This window comes from Plectropomus leopardus, chromosome 16 (genome assembly GCF_026936395.1).
Source record: "Plectropomus leopardus strain MGB_pleo_1.0 chromosome 16, ASM2693639v1, whole genome shotgun sequence".
In the NCBI taxonomy this organism is placed as follows: Eukaryota; Metazoa; Chordata; class Actinopteri; order Perciformes; family Serranidae; genus Plectropomus; species Plectropomus leopardus.
Genome location: NC_142191.1, coordinates 24750771 through 24771014, shown reverse-complemented (window position 1 = coordinate 24771014; position 20244 = coordinate 24750771). Strand labels below are relative to the sequence as shown.

Here is a 20244-nt window from a genome sequence, read left to right as displayed (position 1 = left end):
TAGTGGTGAACTCGAGCACTGTCTTTATCATATGAAACTCCAGAAAAAGGAAAAGGGTCAGCACAAATTGTTAGCTATCTTTTGAGGCTTTTTAACATAATTTACGTGCATTTGTTTCTGCTCCTCGCCGGAAATGTGTTTTTTCCTCCTATTAATATTACTATTCAAATTTATTTGGTAAAGATTTTTCAGTTGGTACATCCTGTAGTAAACTATTAGAACTAGTATAAATGATTAAAAATATGTTTTTGGATGAATTTTGTAGTGAGATTTTTATTTTTAGTATTTCTCCAGTAATATAAAGTAGTGTATTTTGTCTTTTACTTTTACCAGCTATCTCTGGCAGAATGATGATGAAAACAGACTGTCAGACTATCAGAGTTGCAGAAGCCAAAAAGGGATCAATTACAGCTCTTTGTATATTCAAACCTTTTGGATTCTGGCTTGGAAAACAGTTTGCATCACTATGGTTGCATTACAAATAATCGTAATTCTGATGTAATCACCCCACATCTGCAAAGTGAGACTTTGTTCTTTTATTTGTAAAAGAACCAATAGGAAAAAAAGAGAAAAAAGAAAAGGGAGAGGCTAGATCCGTTGATATTTTTTGTAAATAAAACTATAGTGCTGAAACAAGACGGACTAAAACTTGTTTCAATCGCAACATCTCAACCACTACATTTCCCTTCTTTCCTCTGTGATGATATGTCACAGTGGTCAGCAGTAACAGACACTACCGACGACTCACCAAAGTTCTCCCCACCCCAGATGTCCATAGCGGTGTCGTATTTGCCAAGGTGATTGAACCAGGATCTGTCAATTACAAAGAGGCCGCCGGCAATGATGGGAGTCCTGTCAGAGAGAAACAACAAGATAGAGTGTGTGTGGTTTCTCGTTGGATAAGACAGTAACAACGTATCAGTATGTCATTTTATTCATGACGTTTGTGCTTGAATTTCCCCAGAAACTGATCGAAAAGCAAAAAGACTAATTCAGTACTTTTGTTGCTCTCTGTGTTTTCCAGAATAGACAAGAGCAACTGGTTTGCTGCCACACACACACACACACACACACACACACAATCACAAACACACATCCAAAACTGAGGGTGAATCATGATGTGGACAATGTGACGAGTGTATAGCCGAGGGCCAGCATGTGTCATCAAATACCCTCTGTTTATCAACAATTATCCTGCCGTCACCACCTGCAAATAGCACTCTGTGTGTGTGTGTGTGTGTGTGTGTGTGTGTGTGTGTGTGAGATTGTGTTTTTGTATGTGGGTGGAAGCACATAAAACCTTTTTCAAGCTCAATTTGTCCTTGTGTGTTTAAAGGAAAAGGCTATGTGTGTACGTAAAATGTGCTTTGTGCGACTGAGGGAATTAAATAGCATAAAATAACTTGGCAAATAAATGAAATGAGACAAGACTGATGCATATTTGTGTGTATATGTGTGTGTGTGTGTGTGTGTGTGTGTGTGTGTGTATGTGCTCTTAGTACTGCCATCTTTGTTAGGACTGACGAAGGCCAGAAAACAAGTTTCAAGGCTTATCAGACACAAAAAGAAAGCACAGAGGGTATGAAACCATGAGACAGGATTTTACAACTCTGAATATTTGTATTTTATAGTACAGCTTGGCAATAGGGCCAAAAATATTTCCACTGTAAGATTCTCATATCAGCTGATATCGGCAATTATCAAAACAATTAATAAATTCCAGATGATTATTTCTTTCAATTTTAAAATCTGACCTTTGTTCTTGAGTGAAAGTTGAAAAAAACCTTATGGTTATTTTTTAATTAAACAATTCTTTACTGTCAGATAGTGGGAAAAACATTTAAGAAACTGCAGAATATTTGAGATAGATTCCAAATAAAATAATAAACACTGATAAAGGGTAATAATAAGGTTATAAATAAAACAAAATATGGGCAAATAAATCTCAATTTTCATTAGCAGCATGTCAAACTCTTTGTACAAACATTTTTAATTGTTTTAGCTGGCATAAGAAAAGGAATAAAAAAACAGAAGAATAATCTTGACTGTGGTCAGTATTTTCAGTACAAGCTTAAAATGCAGAGTAGGCAAGGTCTGTTGATTCTCAGTCAAAAAAATAACAAAACACAGGCTTTGATGATGTGGATGAGAAGGTTTGTGACCCAGCCGTGATGTTAGAAATAGTCAAGTGATGCACCAAGCACCATCTGGACCAACTTTCTGTTTTTTCTGGGCTGTTTAATTTGACCCAAGTTTAGGAGCAGCAATTAAAATGATTGACAGCTGTGTTAGAAGTTCTTTGCTTCTGATTGGTTGTTTTTGTTCATGAGCCATAAGGCCATGAGAAGTGCTACAGTAGGCGGAGGAGTATAATATTTTTCACAGATCTTTAGTGTCATGTAACTCTGGTGTAAATATAGTGACAGTTTCTGCAGACATGACAAACAGTGTTTTTTTTAAATAAAGGATACCAACTACAGCTTTAAGCACAATTTGTAAAAATATATTTAGGAAATAACGACATTAATAGATGCTACATGTCCTCACAAATGTGTGCGTGTTCCCAGATGAACATGGTGACTCAGTGCAGCCCCCGCAGGTTCACACTGCACAGACAGAAGCAGCACACTGACATCCAGGTCGAGACAGATCATCATACAAAACAAGCTACAACATCTCTCTCTCACACACTCACACACTCACACACACACACACACACACACACACACACACACACACACACACACGCACGCACACCACCACCACCACCACCACCCGTCCATCTGTAAGTGTTTAACACTCCATTGCCACAAAAAAAAACATGCACGAAGTCAGACAGTCACAAGTTGGCACAGCAGTAAATCTGGGCTCCTGCCACCAATCTGACTTATGAAGAAGGAACAGAGCCAAAGTTTATTATTTATAACTGTGTGTGTGTGTGTGTGTGTGTGTGTGTGTGTGTGTGTGTGTGTGTGTGTGTGTTGAGGCTGAGGCTCCTCTGCCTTCCCTTGCTTCTTCCTTGCCCAGCAGGGGGCGCTGCAGCAGTAACAGGGTGATATAGTATTTGTTTGTTAGTAATTGTTGCAAAAAGCATCTGCGTCATTTGTCATTGTAGCAGCGGTCGGTCGCCACAGCCCTGCAATTAACCACCTCAGCCACTGGAAATGAGATGTTGTTGATTTATTCATTATCTTTCCGTGTTCGTTTCTGTTTTCATGCTCTGTTGTAATAGCCTGTGATTGTGGGTTACTTCTACCACTTTTACATTATATTAAATTATTGTTTTTATACACCGCAATGTCTGGCGTACAGCAAATAAAATTTATGCATCAGATTTTTTTAATTTCAAAAACTTGATGCATTGGAAATATAATTTATAGCACAAACACTTGTTCTGAAGCATTGTGACAGTAACTGTCACATTTATGACGGTTTGACTTGCTGTGTATTTGCTGCTGCTCAGTTTCATTGTTGAGTGCAGCTCTTTGCTACATTTCAGACATTTAATGCTGATAAAGTCTGCTTCAAGTTTTCTGAAAGAATATTGTAGGATTTTTCGATATCAGCTAAAGAGAAATTTTATATTATATTTTAAATTTTAAAACCCTGTTATTTCGATATTTTGAGTTATATTTTTTCTTCCCTATGGAGACTTCTGAAAATGGCTTCTCTGTACAGAACAGATCGAAATCACACACACACACACACACACACACACACACACGATGTGCACACAGAAACACTCAGACCACATATAGCAGCAATTAAAACTCTCCACTCAAGCTTGAAAACTGGAAGTGAAGATCGGGGTTAAACGCCCACGTCAAACTTTGTGCAGCAACTTTTTCGACTGAACTTTCTGAACATGAGCATAACTTTCTCACTTTTTTGGTGAATAATTGGAGAAGGACAAACTCAACATGTTAGAGACTTGCTTGAGCTTTCAGGTTTTAAAAGAAAGCAACAGCAGTGGTCGTTAAATTTCTGTGTCAGCTTTTTTCAGCATTGAATTTTATCTCCTTTCTTTCTTAATTCCTCACTCCTTTACTTTCTCCTTTCTCTTCTCTTTCAGTTTTTCTACTTGGATTTACACACTCTCTGTTATTCACTTATATACATTATACTGTTTGTGTGTGTGTCAGGGTATTACTTGATTGGCTGGGTCGGGTCTGTCCGACTGGCTCTCTGTTCAGGTGACAGTTGCTCCCACTTGAAATGGAGACTCCAATCAAAACCTGAGACAGAAAAAGTACATTCATTATAGTCATCAGCGAGATAAGTCCAAGGGCCGGAATTTTTCTAGAAGACACTGTGTGGGCCGGACTTTCAAAATATAGAAATATGTAGCAATGGCTTTGTCCATATTCTTGCATGAAGATATGACCCAAGCGTTTTAGCTTCACTTATCCAATTTGCACCTCTCAACCAGAAAAAATGGGTTGATCAGCTGTAACCTGACCTGAACTACAAACCACAAATTGTATGCATTGTAGTAGCACAGTTGTTAGGACTGAAGACGAAGACACAGACAGACACAGACTGAATGCCAAAGCTAAGTGTGTGTGTGTGTGTGTGTGTGTGTGTGTGTGTGTGTGTGTGTGTGTGTGTGTGAGAGAGAGAGAGAAAGAATGGCAGAAAGAGGGGAAGAGAATATGGAAGTTGAACTACTGCGTGCAATGTTTCTGTAAGTTATTAATAACTTGCTCATAACCAGTGTTAGGAAGTAAACAGTTACATGTAACTAGTTACAGTAATTAAATTACAAAATAAATGTAATTGTAATCAGTTACTGAGAAAAAATTATGTATTTAAATTACAGTTACTAATGAAAATCTTGATGATTACAAAGGGTTTAAATATGAAAAAGAAATATTTTATTATGTTGCTTTACATCTTTTTGCCGTGCAGTAATGCCTTCTTTTGGCAGATTTTTGGACAATGCAGGTCAGCAAAGCCATCAAGAAATGTTTGAGCACAACATCTATGCACTCAGGTTTTTAGGTCTTTTCAGATTTATTGTCCTGTTTAAAATGTTTTTGGGAAAGTAATCAAATGTTATAAGTTGAATTACTTTGATGAAGTAATTAAAACAGTTATGGAACTTATTACGTTTTTAACAGGGTAACTAGTAATCTGTAACCTATTCAATTTTAAAAGTGCCCTTCCCAACACTGCTCATAACGATACTTTGAAACTCTTTGATATTTTGAATTTTTTCTAGTTAGCTTACTGGACCAGCAGCATCCCTACCACTAACAATAACTAACTTATGGATTTGCAATGTCTTTAGTTCTTGCGGGTAAAACATATTTGGGGATGGTAAATCATTCCTAATAAGAATTTTTCCATCTAGATAAAACACTAGATATCCCAAATACTGTTATGGATGTTTTTTCCTCTTCACATTGTCTGAATTTTTGAATATTTTGCGGGCCGGATAGAAAGCTATTGCAGCCCAGATGTGGCCCGTTGTTCACCAGCTGACAATTGCTGCATTGTACTGTGGATCATACTGTCCTGTATCAAGGCTTTAATTAAGATAAATGCTCTAAAAGCAGGGAAGCAGTAGTGAAATACCACAACAGACTGGAATTAAGTAAGAATTACAGGTGGGCAGATAATATATAATCTTGGTTTAATATGGTTTGGTTTAATATTCATATTACAGTAATAACAGTAACAACAGTAATAAATGAAAACACACATCCAGCCATATGGCCCTTTGCTGATATTGTGGGAAATACTCAAAATATGTTCAGAAACAAACATAGTGAGAAATTTATATGTTGGGATCAGTCAGTTAAATATACAAATTTCTTTGTGACATTTCTGTGTTCGATTTCTGTCTTTTGAATTATCATTTACTTCCTTTGTCAATAATCCATTTGTTTTAATGTGTGTGGACTTACAAGCAAGCAAACATGTGTGTGTTGGCCTGTGTATGTGTTTGCTGATTAGGCAGTCCAGCGAGCCAAGGAGTTGCTGCCACAGCACTCCCATCCCCCATCTGTGAGTGTGTTCGTGTGTGTGACTGTGTGTCTCGACATGTGCGTGCGTGTGCGTGTGTGCGTGTGTGTGAATGTGTGTCTGGATCAATGAAAGTCCATCTTATAACCATCTTTTTTATGTTATGAGCGACAGCTTCATCTATAATTAAAATGTCCTTTGTGAGCCCAACTATCACCATCGATTTCGACAACCCCTTTGTGTGTGTATGTGTGTGTGTGTGTATGAGATAGAGAAAGAAAGAGAAAGAGACTGAGCCATGGACAGGGCTATTATCAGCATTGATTGGCGGATTGCTGTTACCAGGAGGAGAAGATTGGAATAAGACAGGCTAATGGAAAGAGAGAGGGACGATGAGGCTCTCAGGAGAGATTGGCTTCAGAAAAAGTGAGGGATGACAGACGGGTGGAGAACACTGTTGTGTGTTGTTCTGATGCATTATCAGACCATTTGGTTTCAGCTCATCTGTAACTGCAGGATCTTGTCGAGCTTAAAAGGAAAAGGCCCTCCTCTGATTGTCTGTTCTGCATCATCAGTCAGTGATGCTCTGTGCATTAGAGGACTAGTTACTGATTCATCCACAACTGCATCCACCACTTTCACTGCTATTAGTGATTATTTGGTTTAAAGCTTTCAAGCCTGTATTTTAGCAACGCACAAATAATTATCCTTGAACTGGCGTTTTTAAATGGTAGACACTCTGGAATATAAGACTTCTTAAAAATTAGACACCACCTCTGATATGATAGACAAGCATAAACTGGCTGGACATCTAAATGCACTCGCTAAGAGATTTTACAGTTTGTGTTCATTGCTTGTTTAGGCAATGACATGGATGACAGTTGGGGCACTTCAACAAATCGATGGACATGTTTTCCTTTTTTTTCGGTGTGTTGTAAGCATTAAAATAAATTTATGAACTACATTATGTCAGACTTTTTCAGAGATAAAATGGATAGAATGGGATCATCTTATTTAAATTGTTATTCCTGATGTTTTTACAGCCTGGACAACCATATCAGAAATGTTTCTTTGATAAAAAATCAAAGCTATCAGACTCTGTGCATTAAAAAGGTGCAAAGTCACATATGATTTACAACAAGAGATATTCTAATATGAGGCATTTAATCGCTTAACTTATAACTCTTCATGTGCGGGAGCTAAAACTTCAGCATTGTAGAAACGTTAAGACAATCAGCAATATGTTTTGTGCATATAGTTTTGCACTTTCAATGATGTGGCTCAGATAGTTGCTTTATATTCTGTTTTTATTCTTGATGTGCATTGCCTTTGTAAAGCCCTCTGCGACTTATGTCTGTGAAAAGTGCGATATAAATAAATTTTACTTGCTTTTACTTAGTAACAAACTGACGGGGAAAAAAACATAATTTCTCATAATAAGTTTAAATAATTGGAACTAATAACATCCATAACACAAACTAATCATACTATTAAATTATACACAAATCCCTTGACTTGTTTCATTTTTTTATGGCAGGAAATCATTTTGAAAAATTAGCAGTGGCCTGAATGGAAAATCAGGGATTTGGGGGTGCTATAGGCTGTTGTTAAAAAAATTTAAAATGTATATATAGCAACATAAAGTACAGTGTGGATGTTTTCATCTATCTCTGCATCAAGCATTAATCAAATATTAAATATATATATTTAACTAAATGACTTCTCAAGGTCCCTCTGAGATTCAACTTGAGGATCTTTGCTAGAAGCAAACAAGTGTTTTTGTTTTAGGTTCACTGCAGAGAGAACACATCATGAAGGGCTCCTTCAGAAATCAGAAACCTTCAGGGGGTTCTTTCTGTCATCAAAACACACCCTGAAGATGCCTTGGAGTCATTTTTATTTCTGAGTGTAGACAGAGGAAAGCCTTTCCATACCTCCACGGAGATCAGCGGAGGCCGCCACGTAGGCAAAAGTGTCCATGTTAATGATGTCGATGACTGGGCTGACCACACAGGTTGGGTCCTGGACACAAGCACACAGAAATCACAAATGATTCGTGAGTTAGAGCCATAACGCAAATTAAAATAAAAAGAAAGAGTATCAAAGGAATAAGTCAAAAGGGGAAAAAGAGGTCACAAACTTTGAAAAACAAAAATAACAGAGAATGGCGGAGAAAAGAGAGAAAAAGACGAAGCGACTGAGAAGGTGAATGTGTTCCTGTGTGCAGGCCATCAAATTTCATTGCGATTAATTCATTTTACAGTCCAATGTGTGTGTCTGTGTGTGTATGTGAAACAGACTGTATATTCCAAGGTCGTGATATTACACCACATTAAAAGGAATTTCAGTCATTCAGCACCAATCATGCACACAGCACATTTAGTGAGGTGAAAGTGACCTCTACCTCTGTTCACTTCTATTCAGCTCTGTTTTATTCACTTTACTGGCATAACTGTCAGACTGTTGAGCTATATGAAAATAAGAAACACTGAAAATTCTTCTAAATGAAAAGAGACTTCATCAGGATGGAGCAAAAATGAATAACTCTGTGAATATAGTGCCAATGAATGTAAGCACACAAGAACATCAGCAAATTGGCTATACATTTTATCGGTGATAGGGATATGACAGAGCTGATATCTCAAGGATACTGATATCCTGACAGCCTATTGGTCTGATGGGAAACAACTGCAGTGTCCTTTAGATGTTCCATAGATTTTTAACTTGATTTTATTGAAAAATCAAGAAATGTTTAGAAGTACATGATCATCAGTTGATTGATTGATTTGTTTTTATTGTTGTATTATGCATTAATAATATGCCCAGCCCAAACAGGCTTACAAGACACCATTATTTAGAAAAGAGACAAAATTTAAGCATTAAATCAAACAACCATTCCATTCTGTCATCGTCAGTGCCCCAAACATTTTTTTGAGTTTGAACAAACATTTAATTAAATATCAATATTCTTAACCCATCATAATAAGGACAATACAGAAGAGGACGTGACACACTCACAACTTTCCAACAAAACCTCAATAACATGAGGTTTAGTGTCATAATTGTGCTTGATTTGTATATTCATAATTTTGGTTTTAACAACATGTCTTTTAACCATTTCTTAGCATCTAGCAAGTATTTTTCTTCTAAGTTTGCACTGCATGGTGAATAATTGTATTAAAATCACACCCATATCACCCTAAACAGCCAATATAGGAGCAAACCTATGAAAGACTAAAAATCATAATTATTTTGGCAGTTTCTACATTTAACCATAACTACACACAATACCCGACTGGGACTGGCAAGCTTTAAAGTTATAGGAACAGTCCAAAGTCTTCACCCTAAAGGCCTACTTTACCTCTAGATGTTAATGTTCCTACCAATGGGTTTAACATGCATTTAACTTACAAATACAGCCTATATACAGCCTAAATACAGCCTACACTGCGATTATTGCTAAAGTCATCACATCATGTCCCTGTGAAATGCAGATTGAGAATGCTGTGACACTGAGGCTTGCTTTTGGTATTCACCTAAAATTGTTTTCCACTTTGCAGATGATACACTTTTCTCAAGGAACTGACTCATGTGCCAGCATCTGCCTCACATAACAAGACCTTACAGTGGTGTGAATAATTGTTATGACACAACAGCACTTGGAAATACAATTTATGTTATTTTTCCCATTTCTGTTTATGTAAGAGTTAAACAAATAATATTTAGTGTAAATAATATATAATGTCTTAATTACTTTAAGTAAAATTTTAAACTTTGGGAACTTCAGGCTATAACTGTTTGTCTCAGCTTCCCGTTGTTATGAAAAGCGGTATAAGGTATGGTATATCTCCTTTCAATCTTGGAAAAAAGCAACTAGAAAATGCCTTGTTCAGACTGCCAAACCAAATTCCTTTTTTTGACATATCTAGATTGTATCCCGATTGATTTGAGAAAGTCTGGACAGCAAAAAAAAAAAAAAAAAAGTAAATTGCAATTTTTGGAAACTGACCAGACCAGATTGACCAACCATGTTGGCAGGGTGAAAAAGAGAGAGGCTGGTACTTTTTAGTGTGCACATTTAAGTAGCTTACCAAAGTAATGCTTAATAAGTTCACAGATTTACGATGGCTTACACACAGAATCTATACCAGTGAAAAAATATTAAATTGACAGCTATCACTGCCCATATCGCTCATAACACTTCTTAGTGTTTAACCATCCATAAGGCCATACAAGTCTTATGGATTTAGCTTAGTCATTGCCTCCTTAACCCTTAAACTGAGTCCCAAACCCTTGTAAAAGAAAGAACTGGAAAAATGTCTGCACTTGATTTCCCTCATATTTCTTTCTTTATGGCACCATTTGCTCTTTACAAGGATAAAAGTACAACACACACACACACACACACACACACACACACAGACACACACAGACACACACACACACACACACAGGGCCATGGCAGACTTCAGGTCCCTGTTAAATCATCGACTGTCCCTCTATTAGTTTGGTCAAACGGCTGGATGCATCTTTAGCCAGTGATATTACAGAGCAGGTGGAGCGGTTCTGGACCATTAGCTGCAGGGTCAGTGCAAGGGGACGCAGGCTGCATCCCTCTACGGCTCCAGCCACATTACAAAGCACTGCGTCTGCTTTAATAGCTGTTACGGTAATGACACTGTGCAGCACTCAGGGTGAAGCATTCGCAACATTACTGTTGTAATTGGATGAGTGTTATTCTCAAATCACTTGGGAGCAGTTTCTTAATTTCAGCCATTTCTTCTTTTTTTTCTGCTTGATTTGAAATGAGAACATTTGATAACCGAGCTGAGAGTAAAACTGACCCCCAAACATCCTGCATCATCATCCTTCATGCACGTCTCCTGCATTTGTTCTTTACTAAACATTATGCCCAATGACCACAGCAGATCATATAATGATAATTCAGGCGGGATGAACTTTCAGCTTTTATGTCCAAAATGAGACACAAGAATGCAGAAGTCAATCCAAACTTCACTTAACTAGTGTTAGACCACTTTAAGTTTGTCTTTAACATATATTAAGGTATTTGCAATTTGATATTGAAGAGCAGTTGAGCGAGAGAGACTGCTATCTGTTTTCTTTTGTTAGTCTGTAACTTGTTGTTGGCCAGGACTCTTGACAAAAATGTATTTAATGTCAGTGGGGCGTTCTATGAGGCTGGTTAAAATGTGATCAGCTGAAAGAAACACGTCAAGCATTCAAAAATGAAACTGATAATCTGCAAGTCTATCATCTCAATGTTGGCTTCTATGTTTTGCTTTCAGGACTGCAGCTAATATCAAAAAACTCAACCCATCATTTTTAAACATAAATAACTCCACACTGCACTATTGTGTAGGTTTCTCTTTGTGTGTGTTTTACCTAATCTTGACGAGGCAGTGCAAGTGTGCACTGTAGTTTCGATTCATAGACGCTCTTTGAGTACGCCTCCCTCTGTGCTGCTGAAATAACTCTCTTCATTTTGTAAATGAAGTTTGAGTTTCTGTGAGTGGCTTTAATTCCTCTGTTAATTAAACCTTCGCTGCTCAGGTATAGTATCAAATAAATGCTAAAACATAACCGTATCTGTTACTTACTCACTTACTTAAACTATCGAGGGAAACACCTAAAATCACTCACTATTATCAGTCAAGCACTGATTGAGACTATTTCTGCATTATGTAATTGAGTCAAATTATCTTTCAGTAAAACATCAAAATTAGTAACCAAGCAATGCCACTACACAAACTGTGGTTACCACCATCTCTTGAACATGACGTAAACTAACATTACTGCTCCATGGCTGCAGGCTTCAAAATTCAGTTCATCCCTATGTCTAACTTAAAGTGTGTGCCAAATTCTAGGAAACTCCCTCAAGGCCTTGTGACATTGCATTTACCTAAATGAGATGGAAGTGAGGTTACACTGACCTTGACCTTTGACCATCAAAATCACATCAGTTCATTGCTGAGTCCAAGTGAACATTTGTGTAAAATTTGACAAAATTCCCTTAAAGTGCTCTTGAGATATTGCGTTCACAGGAATGAGACAGGCGAGGTCACAGTGACCTTGACCTTTCACCTATGATCACCAAAATCTGTACATTAATCCTTGAGTCCAAGTGAATGTTTGTCTTAAATTTGAAGAAATTCCCTCAAGGTGTTAATGAGATATCGTATTCACGGGAATAGGACGGGCAGACAAACAGAAAACATAATGTCTTCGTCCACAGCTATCGCCAGCAAAAAGGCATAAAAATATGAAAATATACTTTTTTGACAAATGACCTTTACAATTCCACATATGCTACACTAAAAAAAACAACCAAATAACTACAGTTTTTCTTGATTGCTGAAACACGCTTAATAAAACTGGGATCCACATTTAACAAAGATCTTGTTGAAAGACCCGAAACTCTCTTGGATTAACTGTTAATGAAAAGGCAAAAGGAACACATCTATTCACATCTGATAGAAATTACTCACATAATTATGAATCTTTGATGTACCTGTGTGAAACTCCTTTGCACAACTCTTCAATCAGCAATCAGTCCTCATTCATGTATAAAAGATGCCACCTCTGTGTTGCTGTTTGCAAGCATTAAACAAAGAGGTCAAAGGCACATAGAAGGGTTTGTTATTTCTGGTAAAAATCATTTTTGGAAAGAACAATTCATGCTGTGATATGCTTGCTTGCCTTTTGTTGACACATAATTTACAATTTTTCATATTCAAAACAGTTCACACACAGGCCTAAACTGAAAGTCCCCCGCCAAAATGATCCATTTTGTCTGCAAAATATTCCAACACTCACAAATGATTAAAAACATGCAATAAAAGCAAATACTTCCATCAAAAAATCTTTTGATCAATTATTTCACAATAGGCAATAAAACACAAAATTAAGCTTACAGAATGATGACAAACAAACAAACAAACAAATCAGAGCAAGAATGGTATTCTTTTCTCCAAAGATGATTTTACTAAAATTAACAAACCATACTGCACTCTGCACCTTTCTCACTTTTTGAGATAACCTGCTGAAGTATTGTAGAAAAAAGGAAGAGACATTTTCTAAGAAAGTTTGTATTACAAACATTCTTTATTTGTATGTGCCTTTGATGTCTTTGTTCAATGCTTGAAAATGACAACACAGAGGCGACATCTTTTATATATGCATTAGGTCTGATTGCTGATTGAAGAGCTGTGCAAAGGAGTTTCACACAGGTGCATCAGAGATTCATACATATGCAAGTAATTTCTATCGTCTGTGAGTAGATTCTTTCCATTTAATCAAATAGAGTTTGGGGTCTTTCTATGAGATTGGTGTTTGCAAGAAACAACTTCTGCTGTGCTATGAGGGTGATGATGAAATTTAAGTGGATCCTAGTTTTATTATGTGTGTGATCACGATAACTGTAACTATGTAAAGTATCAATGAATGGCAGAGGCATATGGTATAAATTACAGTTAGACAGGTTTATATCGACAGCTGTACTCCATGTAGTCCATTGTGTTATAATCGATGAAAAGAATATATTCATTTGACCGCAAGTTTTGCTGTTTGATGGAAATATTTGCTTTTGTTGCATATTTTTTATATTTTGTGAGTGTTAGAACATTTTGCATACAAAATGTGCCATTTTGGCCAGAGACTTTCCAGTTTAGGCCTGTCTGTGAAGTGTTGTGAAAATGTAACTTCTGAATGGACAAATTTGTTCAAGCAAATGAAAACTTATTATGGATTAATTCAGCCAGGTTAAATTACCACTCCACTGGATCAATCAGCAGAAGAGAATATCTCTCTCGTTTGACCATAAAATAAACACAAAATTTTGCATGAATGATTAAACAATGACTAGCTACAAAAAATTGACAACATTGTGCTCAATTAGTCTTAGATATTTAAATGCTATTAAAGCATCTTAGGAAATGTAAAAAATGTTGTCTTCTTCCCTAAAATCTTGTTTGGTGGCAGACATATATAATATAGGCAGTGCAGTAATACTCGAATGAAAATATAAACTCCTTATGTGAGAACACAATGAAAGCAAGTGGAGCAGACGACCACCAGGAAGTTGGATGGGACTTAAACTCTCTATATCAACAAGACAGACCATTATTTTAAGGGGAATATAACTTTATGGCATGGCGCTCTGCCTGTGTGTGTGTGTGTGTGTGTGTTTACCTGGATCAATACCTCATACATTTAAATCTAAATATATGACTATAAAGTGAGTGGGCAGACAGTGATGGATGACTCTCCTGCACAGACAGACACACACACACACACACACACACACACACACACACACACACACACTTAAAGTGTGTGTATGAATATGGATGATGTCAGTGCAGCAGCAGAATCCGATCAGACTCTGTGGCTTACTTATCGATCGCTATTTTATGGATGGAGATCAAAGGTCATTAATATCAGCAAAAACAACTGTTGACTTGATGTATTGGAGGAGAAGGAGACAGGTGAGAGAATGAGGAGATGGGGAGAAATAAGAGGACAGATGGTGTGAGGGGGGAGAGGAGTCAGATAGGTGATAAAGGAGGAAATGGTGGAAGGAGAAGGAAAATGAAGGAAATGAGAGAGGATATATGGGAAAAGTGTGAAGGAAACAAAGGACACATGAGGGAAGGAGGAGAAAGATGAGATTAAGGAGAGAGGATGGAAGATTAGAGGAGACAAGTGGAGATAAAAAAAGACAATAAAAAGAGAAAAGAGAAAAAAGGCCCAGAGATGAGTAAAAGGAGGAGAGGAGGTGATGTGAGGACAGGGAACCAGAGAGGAGGAAATACAGGAAAAAAAAGAGAAGAAGTAAAAGATGAGAGAAAGATGATGAGAAGACAGGGGAGTTAAAAGGAAAAACACATCAAATGAGAGACAAAGAGTAAAGGAGACAAGAAAAAGGAGTTGGTGACGTAAGGAAAAGAGGACTAGAGAGGAGGAGATGGAGGCAAAAGGAGAGAGCAAGTGTAGGAAGGAAGATGACAGGAGACAAAGGGAGATAAGGAAAGAGGAGAAAAGAGGGGTAATGAAGTTGATGAGATGTTGTGTGGAAAGAGGACTACAGAGGAGGAGATAAAGGCAAAAGGAGGAGACAAAAAAGAGGGATAAGTGGTGGAACAGAGGAAAAAGGAAAGATGAGCAGCAATTAATAAAAACAAACCGAGATGAAAGGAGATGCGGGAAGAGTAGGTAGAAATAGAAAGGAGTGAAAGCATTGTGAGAGAGGTGCAAAGAGCACTAAAGGTTAGAGGAGGAGGATGGGAAAATGGAAAGAGCAAAGAGGAGAAGTGTCTAAATGAGAAGAGTCAAAAAAGGTGACAGATGGAAAGAAAAGGAGGCAGAAAGAGACAGTAGAAGAGAAGAAAAACTGATGTAAGGGAAGAGAAAATGGGAGGAGAGGTTTAGAGAAAGATAAAATGGATAAAGAAAGGAAGAGATGGAAGAAGGGGGAGTAAGAAGAAAGGCAATAATGTGACAGGAAATGATGTCAAGAAAGGAAAGAGAAGAGTCAAATAAGGCAAGTCAGTAAAAGTGAAGGAGATCAAAGAAGAAAAGAGAAGGGGGTGTGAGAAGAGGAAAGAAATGGAGAGACGGCAAAGGTGTGTAAGAGAAGAGGAAAAGGAGATGAGGTGTCTAGAAAACTAAACAAAAGGTTAGAGGAGAGACATGATGAGAACGATGACATGAGGTGGCGGGAAGCCCAAATAAGAGAGGAGAGAGAATTAGATGAGAGGAGAGATACAGAGAGGTAAGGGAGAGAAGAAGAGGAAAGAAGGAGGTGAAGAGAGAAACATGAGAAAAGAGGAGAGGAAACAGTTGAAGGACAAAAAGAAGGCAAGAGGAGAAGAGAGGGGAGGAAAGGACAGAGAAGGAGGCAAGGTGAGAAAAGGGAGGATGAGTTGACAAGTGGTAAAAAGTGAGGAGAAGAGAAGATGAGGAGGAGAAAGAGGAGACACAAACAGCGGCGAGCTGAGGGGAGGAGCAGGGTGAAGGAGAGAGTGCAGCACTTATTTCTTAATGAGAGGCAATCAGACCGACAGCTATTTTCTCCCATGGTGCTATTTCACCTCGAACACTGGAGTCATCTCACACACACACACACACACACACACACACACACACACACACACACACACACACACACACACAAAAAATTTCTGTAGTGTAGTGAAGTGCTCCATATTTTTGAAGTGGCCTAGCTGAAGTTATTGACACTCATGATCCTATTCACACACAGTACACACACACACACACACACTTCCTCAAGGTTAGGCACGAAAGTGAGCAGAATACGGATTTAACAGTTTGCAGACATCAGCGTGTGGTTGCAGTCTACCTGTTTGATCCTCTGCAGCAGCGGAGGCAGCCAGTCCTTGTTGACCTCACAGTGGCTGTCCAGGAAGGTGAGGACCCCGGCCCTCGCAGCATCGGCCCCTCGAACTCTGGATCTGATCAGACCTGTCACATAAAAAGAAATACAAGTATGGTGTTTAGGAGTGCTTCATAAGCCCCATTCATAAATAATGATCCCCTTTGTAATATTCAACTTCTCATTTTGGGAAGGAGCTCCATTTATTATCATATGTGTTGATGTTAACAATAAGTTTCAGTTCAGTAACCACCTGCTGATGTATTCAACTTCAACTTCATGTCATAAGAGACTCAATAGAAATGTCATATGAAAGAGTCACACTGTATATTATCATGAACTAATCAAGCAATAACCTAAATGTATAATTTGTTTGGGTGTACAGAAAAAAACATGGGGCATGTTTTGGCAGCAGCATCCTCCTTTGATAAGTGCATTATAATGAGGTAGTGTCATCCAGTACAGTCCGCTGCTTTGTGAAAAAAAAACAGCTTTGATTTTTTTTAAACTTTGTATTACACAGTGTTTTTCCTGTGAGGTTTGAAAAGGTTTCTACAAGCATCATTTTTTTTTATTTTGAGTTAAATATAGACTTTAAAGTTTTACTACTGTTTTAGCTTACTCCCACAGGATGATCAATGGTGTACTGAATACTGCCAAGAAACTGTACAGGGATTATGTTTTGTTGTTTGTAACGAACAAAAATGATAAATAAAGGTTTTCAAGTTTATCAGAACACCAACAGAAAGTAGGTAGTGACGCTATTGTGACAAGTTATCACATCAGTGAAGAAATTAGTTGTAATTTGCATTATTAGTTTTTGCTTTTCCGAATTGATTTTTTTGTAAGTAACAAATAGGAAAACTGAGAAAGAAGAACTATGCATGGGTGTCATTTTAGGACCTAAGATTATATTATAATTGCAATACTACATCTACATCTTCTACTACTACTACTACTAATAATAATAATAATTATAAAAATAGTAAAACGTTGTTCTGAATAGAAATAAGAATTGTAATAAATGTAATGGTGTTGTGAAATTATGATTTGTGTTTAAATTTCTATGCAGCCAGTGAAGGAAGAAGAATCACAGATAATTTATTTAAGTAAAATTAGCAATAAAACTGTGTTAAAATACTCCCTGAGAAGTTAATGTCCTGCATTCAAAACTGCACATAAGTACATTGGTTCTATCAGCTAAATTTACTTAAAGCATAAATGTAAAAGACCCCTGTTTTATATTATATCACTTGATAATAATTACTGCATTGCATTTTTATGTACACAGCATTTCCATGTGGTAAGGTGACTGAATTTGAAATGTTAAATAAATACGATTGAGTGAAAAGCACGATATTTCCCTTTAAGATAGTGGAATACAAGAAGAAATGAAAATAAAATCAATATGCTTAAGTAGAGCACCTCAGAATTGTACTTGGGAACAGTACTTGAGTAAATGTATTTAGTTACTCTAAACCACTGCATGGAGCAGGTTTTGTGGCAGCTAACTAGAGTTTCAGATTTGAAGCCCACTTCTGACAAGTGGTCTTGATTCTTGTTAACTGTCTCAGTGACTCATCATCTCTGATACACGGTATGAATGCATAAATTCATACATACTTTAACAGCAAACCATGCAGTCTCCACACAGTAGACATGCACTGTGATTACAGCTGATATCCAACATCCAGCCTCAGAGCGGTCAGAGCTGCTCTCCGCTGAATTGAAATGCTCCTCTTTGCCTGCTGAAATTGATTCTTTTCAGGGCGGCAGATCGGATAAGACAGTATATATTCAACTTTCACGCTCTCGAGCTGTGACTATCAGTTACACACACATCCACCATCCTCCTCCCACACTTGCAGACATACACAGAATACTTTTAGACATTGGAAGGGCATGGAACCCTTAACCTTGCTATTGTTAGTGCCTTGCTCTTCCTATTGACACCCCCTATCTCTCTCTCTCTCACTCACTCTCACTCTCGCTAGCTCTCTCTCTCAGTCAGTCAGCAAAAGGGAAAATCGATGCAGGGCTCTTAGAGGCCCTGTCAGACATGGACACAACCTTTTAACAGGCCCATCACACTCTGCATGTGTGTGTGTTAGAGGAAAGGTTTCTGCGTGTGTGTGAGAGAGAGGAAGAGAAAGGGAGTGAAGGTGAGTGTCAGGAAGAGAGCGTGTGTTGTAGGAGGACAGAGATAGACAGTGTGTGTGTGTGTTTGTGTGTGTGTTTAAATGAGCCTGTTAGGGAGGTCTCCCTGATGGGGGCCAGTGTTCTCCTCTATTTGGACTAAATGGTCTAATCAATACTCCCTGACATGGAGATGTACTCTCTGTGTGTGTGTGCTCCTTTGAATAAGTGTGTACACATGTGCACAAGGCTTGGCGTGCAATACTGCTTGTTCGTGTGTAACCGTGACTGTGCGCTGGGTCTGTCGTGAGTGTGTGTGTCGGTGACATTGTACGAGGGGCCGTGAAGTTTCACGCTGCGCTGTTAGGCCGAGGCTCAGCCAATTAAAAATCCCATTTCATCCTCAATAAGGCTTTATTTTCTGGATGGATGGACACACACACACATACACACACAAACACGCACACACACAGGACTCACATGCAAGCATGCACATACATACATAAGCACACACACACACTGGACATTATTTCAGATACACACACACACACACCGTATACAGTGCAGGACAGGCTGACTTTGTACAGGGGAGTGTGTTAATACACACTAATAACTCTTAACTGTATCTACCCATCACACCTGTCTGTGTGTTACTGTTTTATTGTGTGTTTGTAAAGTGAAAATTTGAGTTTTAGACCTACCCTACATGAGGTGGGTGTGTATTTTGGATTATTCATTGAGGAAAATAATACAAAATTTCACTACCAGTGCTGGAAAGGTGTTCAGCAATTAATCAAATACTTAGTTTGAATCACAGTAATCCCATTAAGTCTTGGGTTTTAGATTAAAGGAACGGTCCACCAAAAATCTTTTAATACTCACTGACTGAAGCACTGAAAGGTTTTGGTCCTTCATGGGGAACGGCGGTTATAATGGATTCTTGCGTTCACACTACAAGCAACACAGCAACAGGCTCAAGACATTTTCAGTGAAAGTCAGGGACTTGAAGCTACAAGCCGACGTCCGATACTTGAGGCAGCTTCAGCTATTTTCAGCGCTCCAATGACGCATTGAAGCATCTAACAATCACGTTTTTATTTCTAGCTGTGGTTCTGTGTTATTTAGAGAAGTTAAATGACACTATGCTAGCCTTCTGCGCATTGTGGTGCACATGGGGATACAATGGGGTGGCAAAATGTGATGTTAAAATGGAGCTCAGACACTGATGATGTTCAGTCAAGGTGCTTTGTGGCAAAGTCCATAAGCTACTCGTTAACACTCACTTGTCAATGTAGCCGGTTGTGCTGTTGTGTTGTTGCTGGTAGTAAATAAGAATGACCCAGACACACAACGACAAACCGTCAATCCTTTATGGTTAGTATGCTCCAACAAATCTTAACACAAAGACATACTCATACGTCATATATCTGGGTTTCTCAACAGCTTCCTCATAGCTTTAAAGATCTGCCAAAATGGCGCTTTTAGCTATTTATTGGCAAAGCAACGATTGTTTGGAACATACTGAATATGTGGATGAACAGCGAACAAACGACTGCTCTTGGGAGGTAAAGCGAGGGCAGCTTATATCTTCTTTTGAAAAAAGAAAAACAAAAAACATATCCATCCCAGAGCTTAAGGACTCCACTAAATGCATTTACAGGGACAAATAGCAACATGACAGGGTCTGGTGGGGGACAAAAGAGAAAGTCCTAAAGTTTCCAGAGTTGTCA

At 38.0% G+C, this 20244-nt stretch overlaps 1 protein-coding gene across 5 annotated transcripts in view; it reads right to left on the bottom strand.

Moving 5' to 3' along the window:
- Positions 1-20244, bottom strand: part of galnt14 (UDP-N-acetyl-alpha-D-galactosamine:polypeptide N-acetylgalactosaminyltransferase 14 (GalNAc-T14)) — a 198873-nt gene that overhangs the window by 33575 nt on the left and 145054 nt on the right. For all 5 annotated transcript variants that reach the window (XM_088089131.1, XM_088089130.1, XM_088089128.1 and 2 more), the window contains 4 exons: positions 16346-16467; positions 7902-7989; positions 4151-4235; positions 749-852 (listed from right to left, as the gene is read on the bottom strand). In XM_088089131.1, coding sequence (XP_087945257.1) covers positions 749-852; positions 4151-4235; positions 7902-7989; positions 16346-16467 — 399 coding nt within the window. The remainder of the gene's footprint in view (positions 1-748; positions 853-4150; positions 4236-7901; positions 7990-16345; positions 16468-20244) is intronic.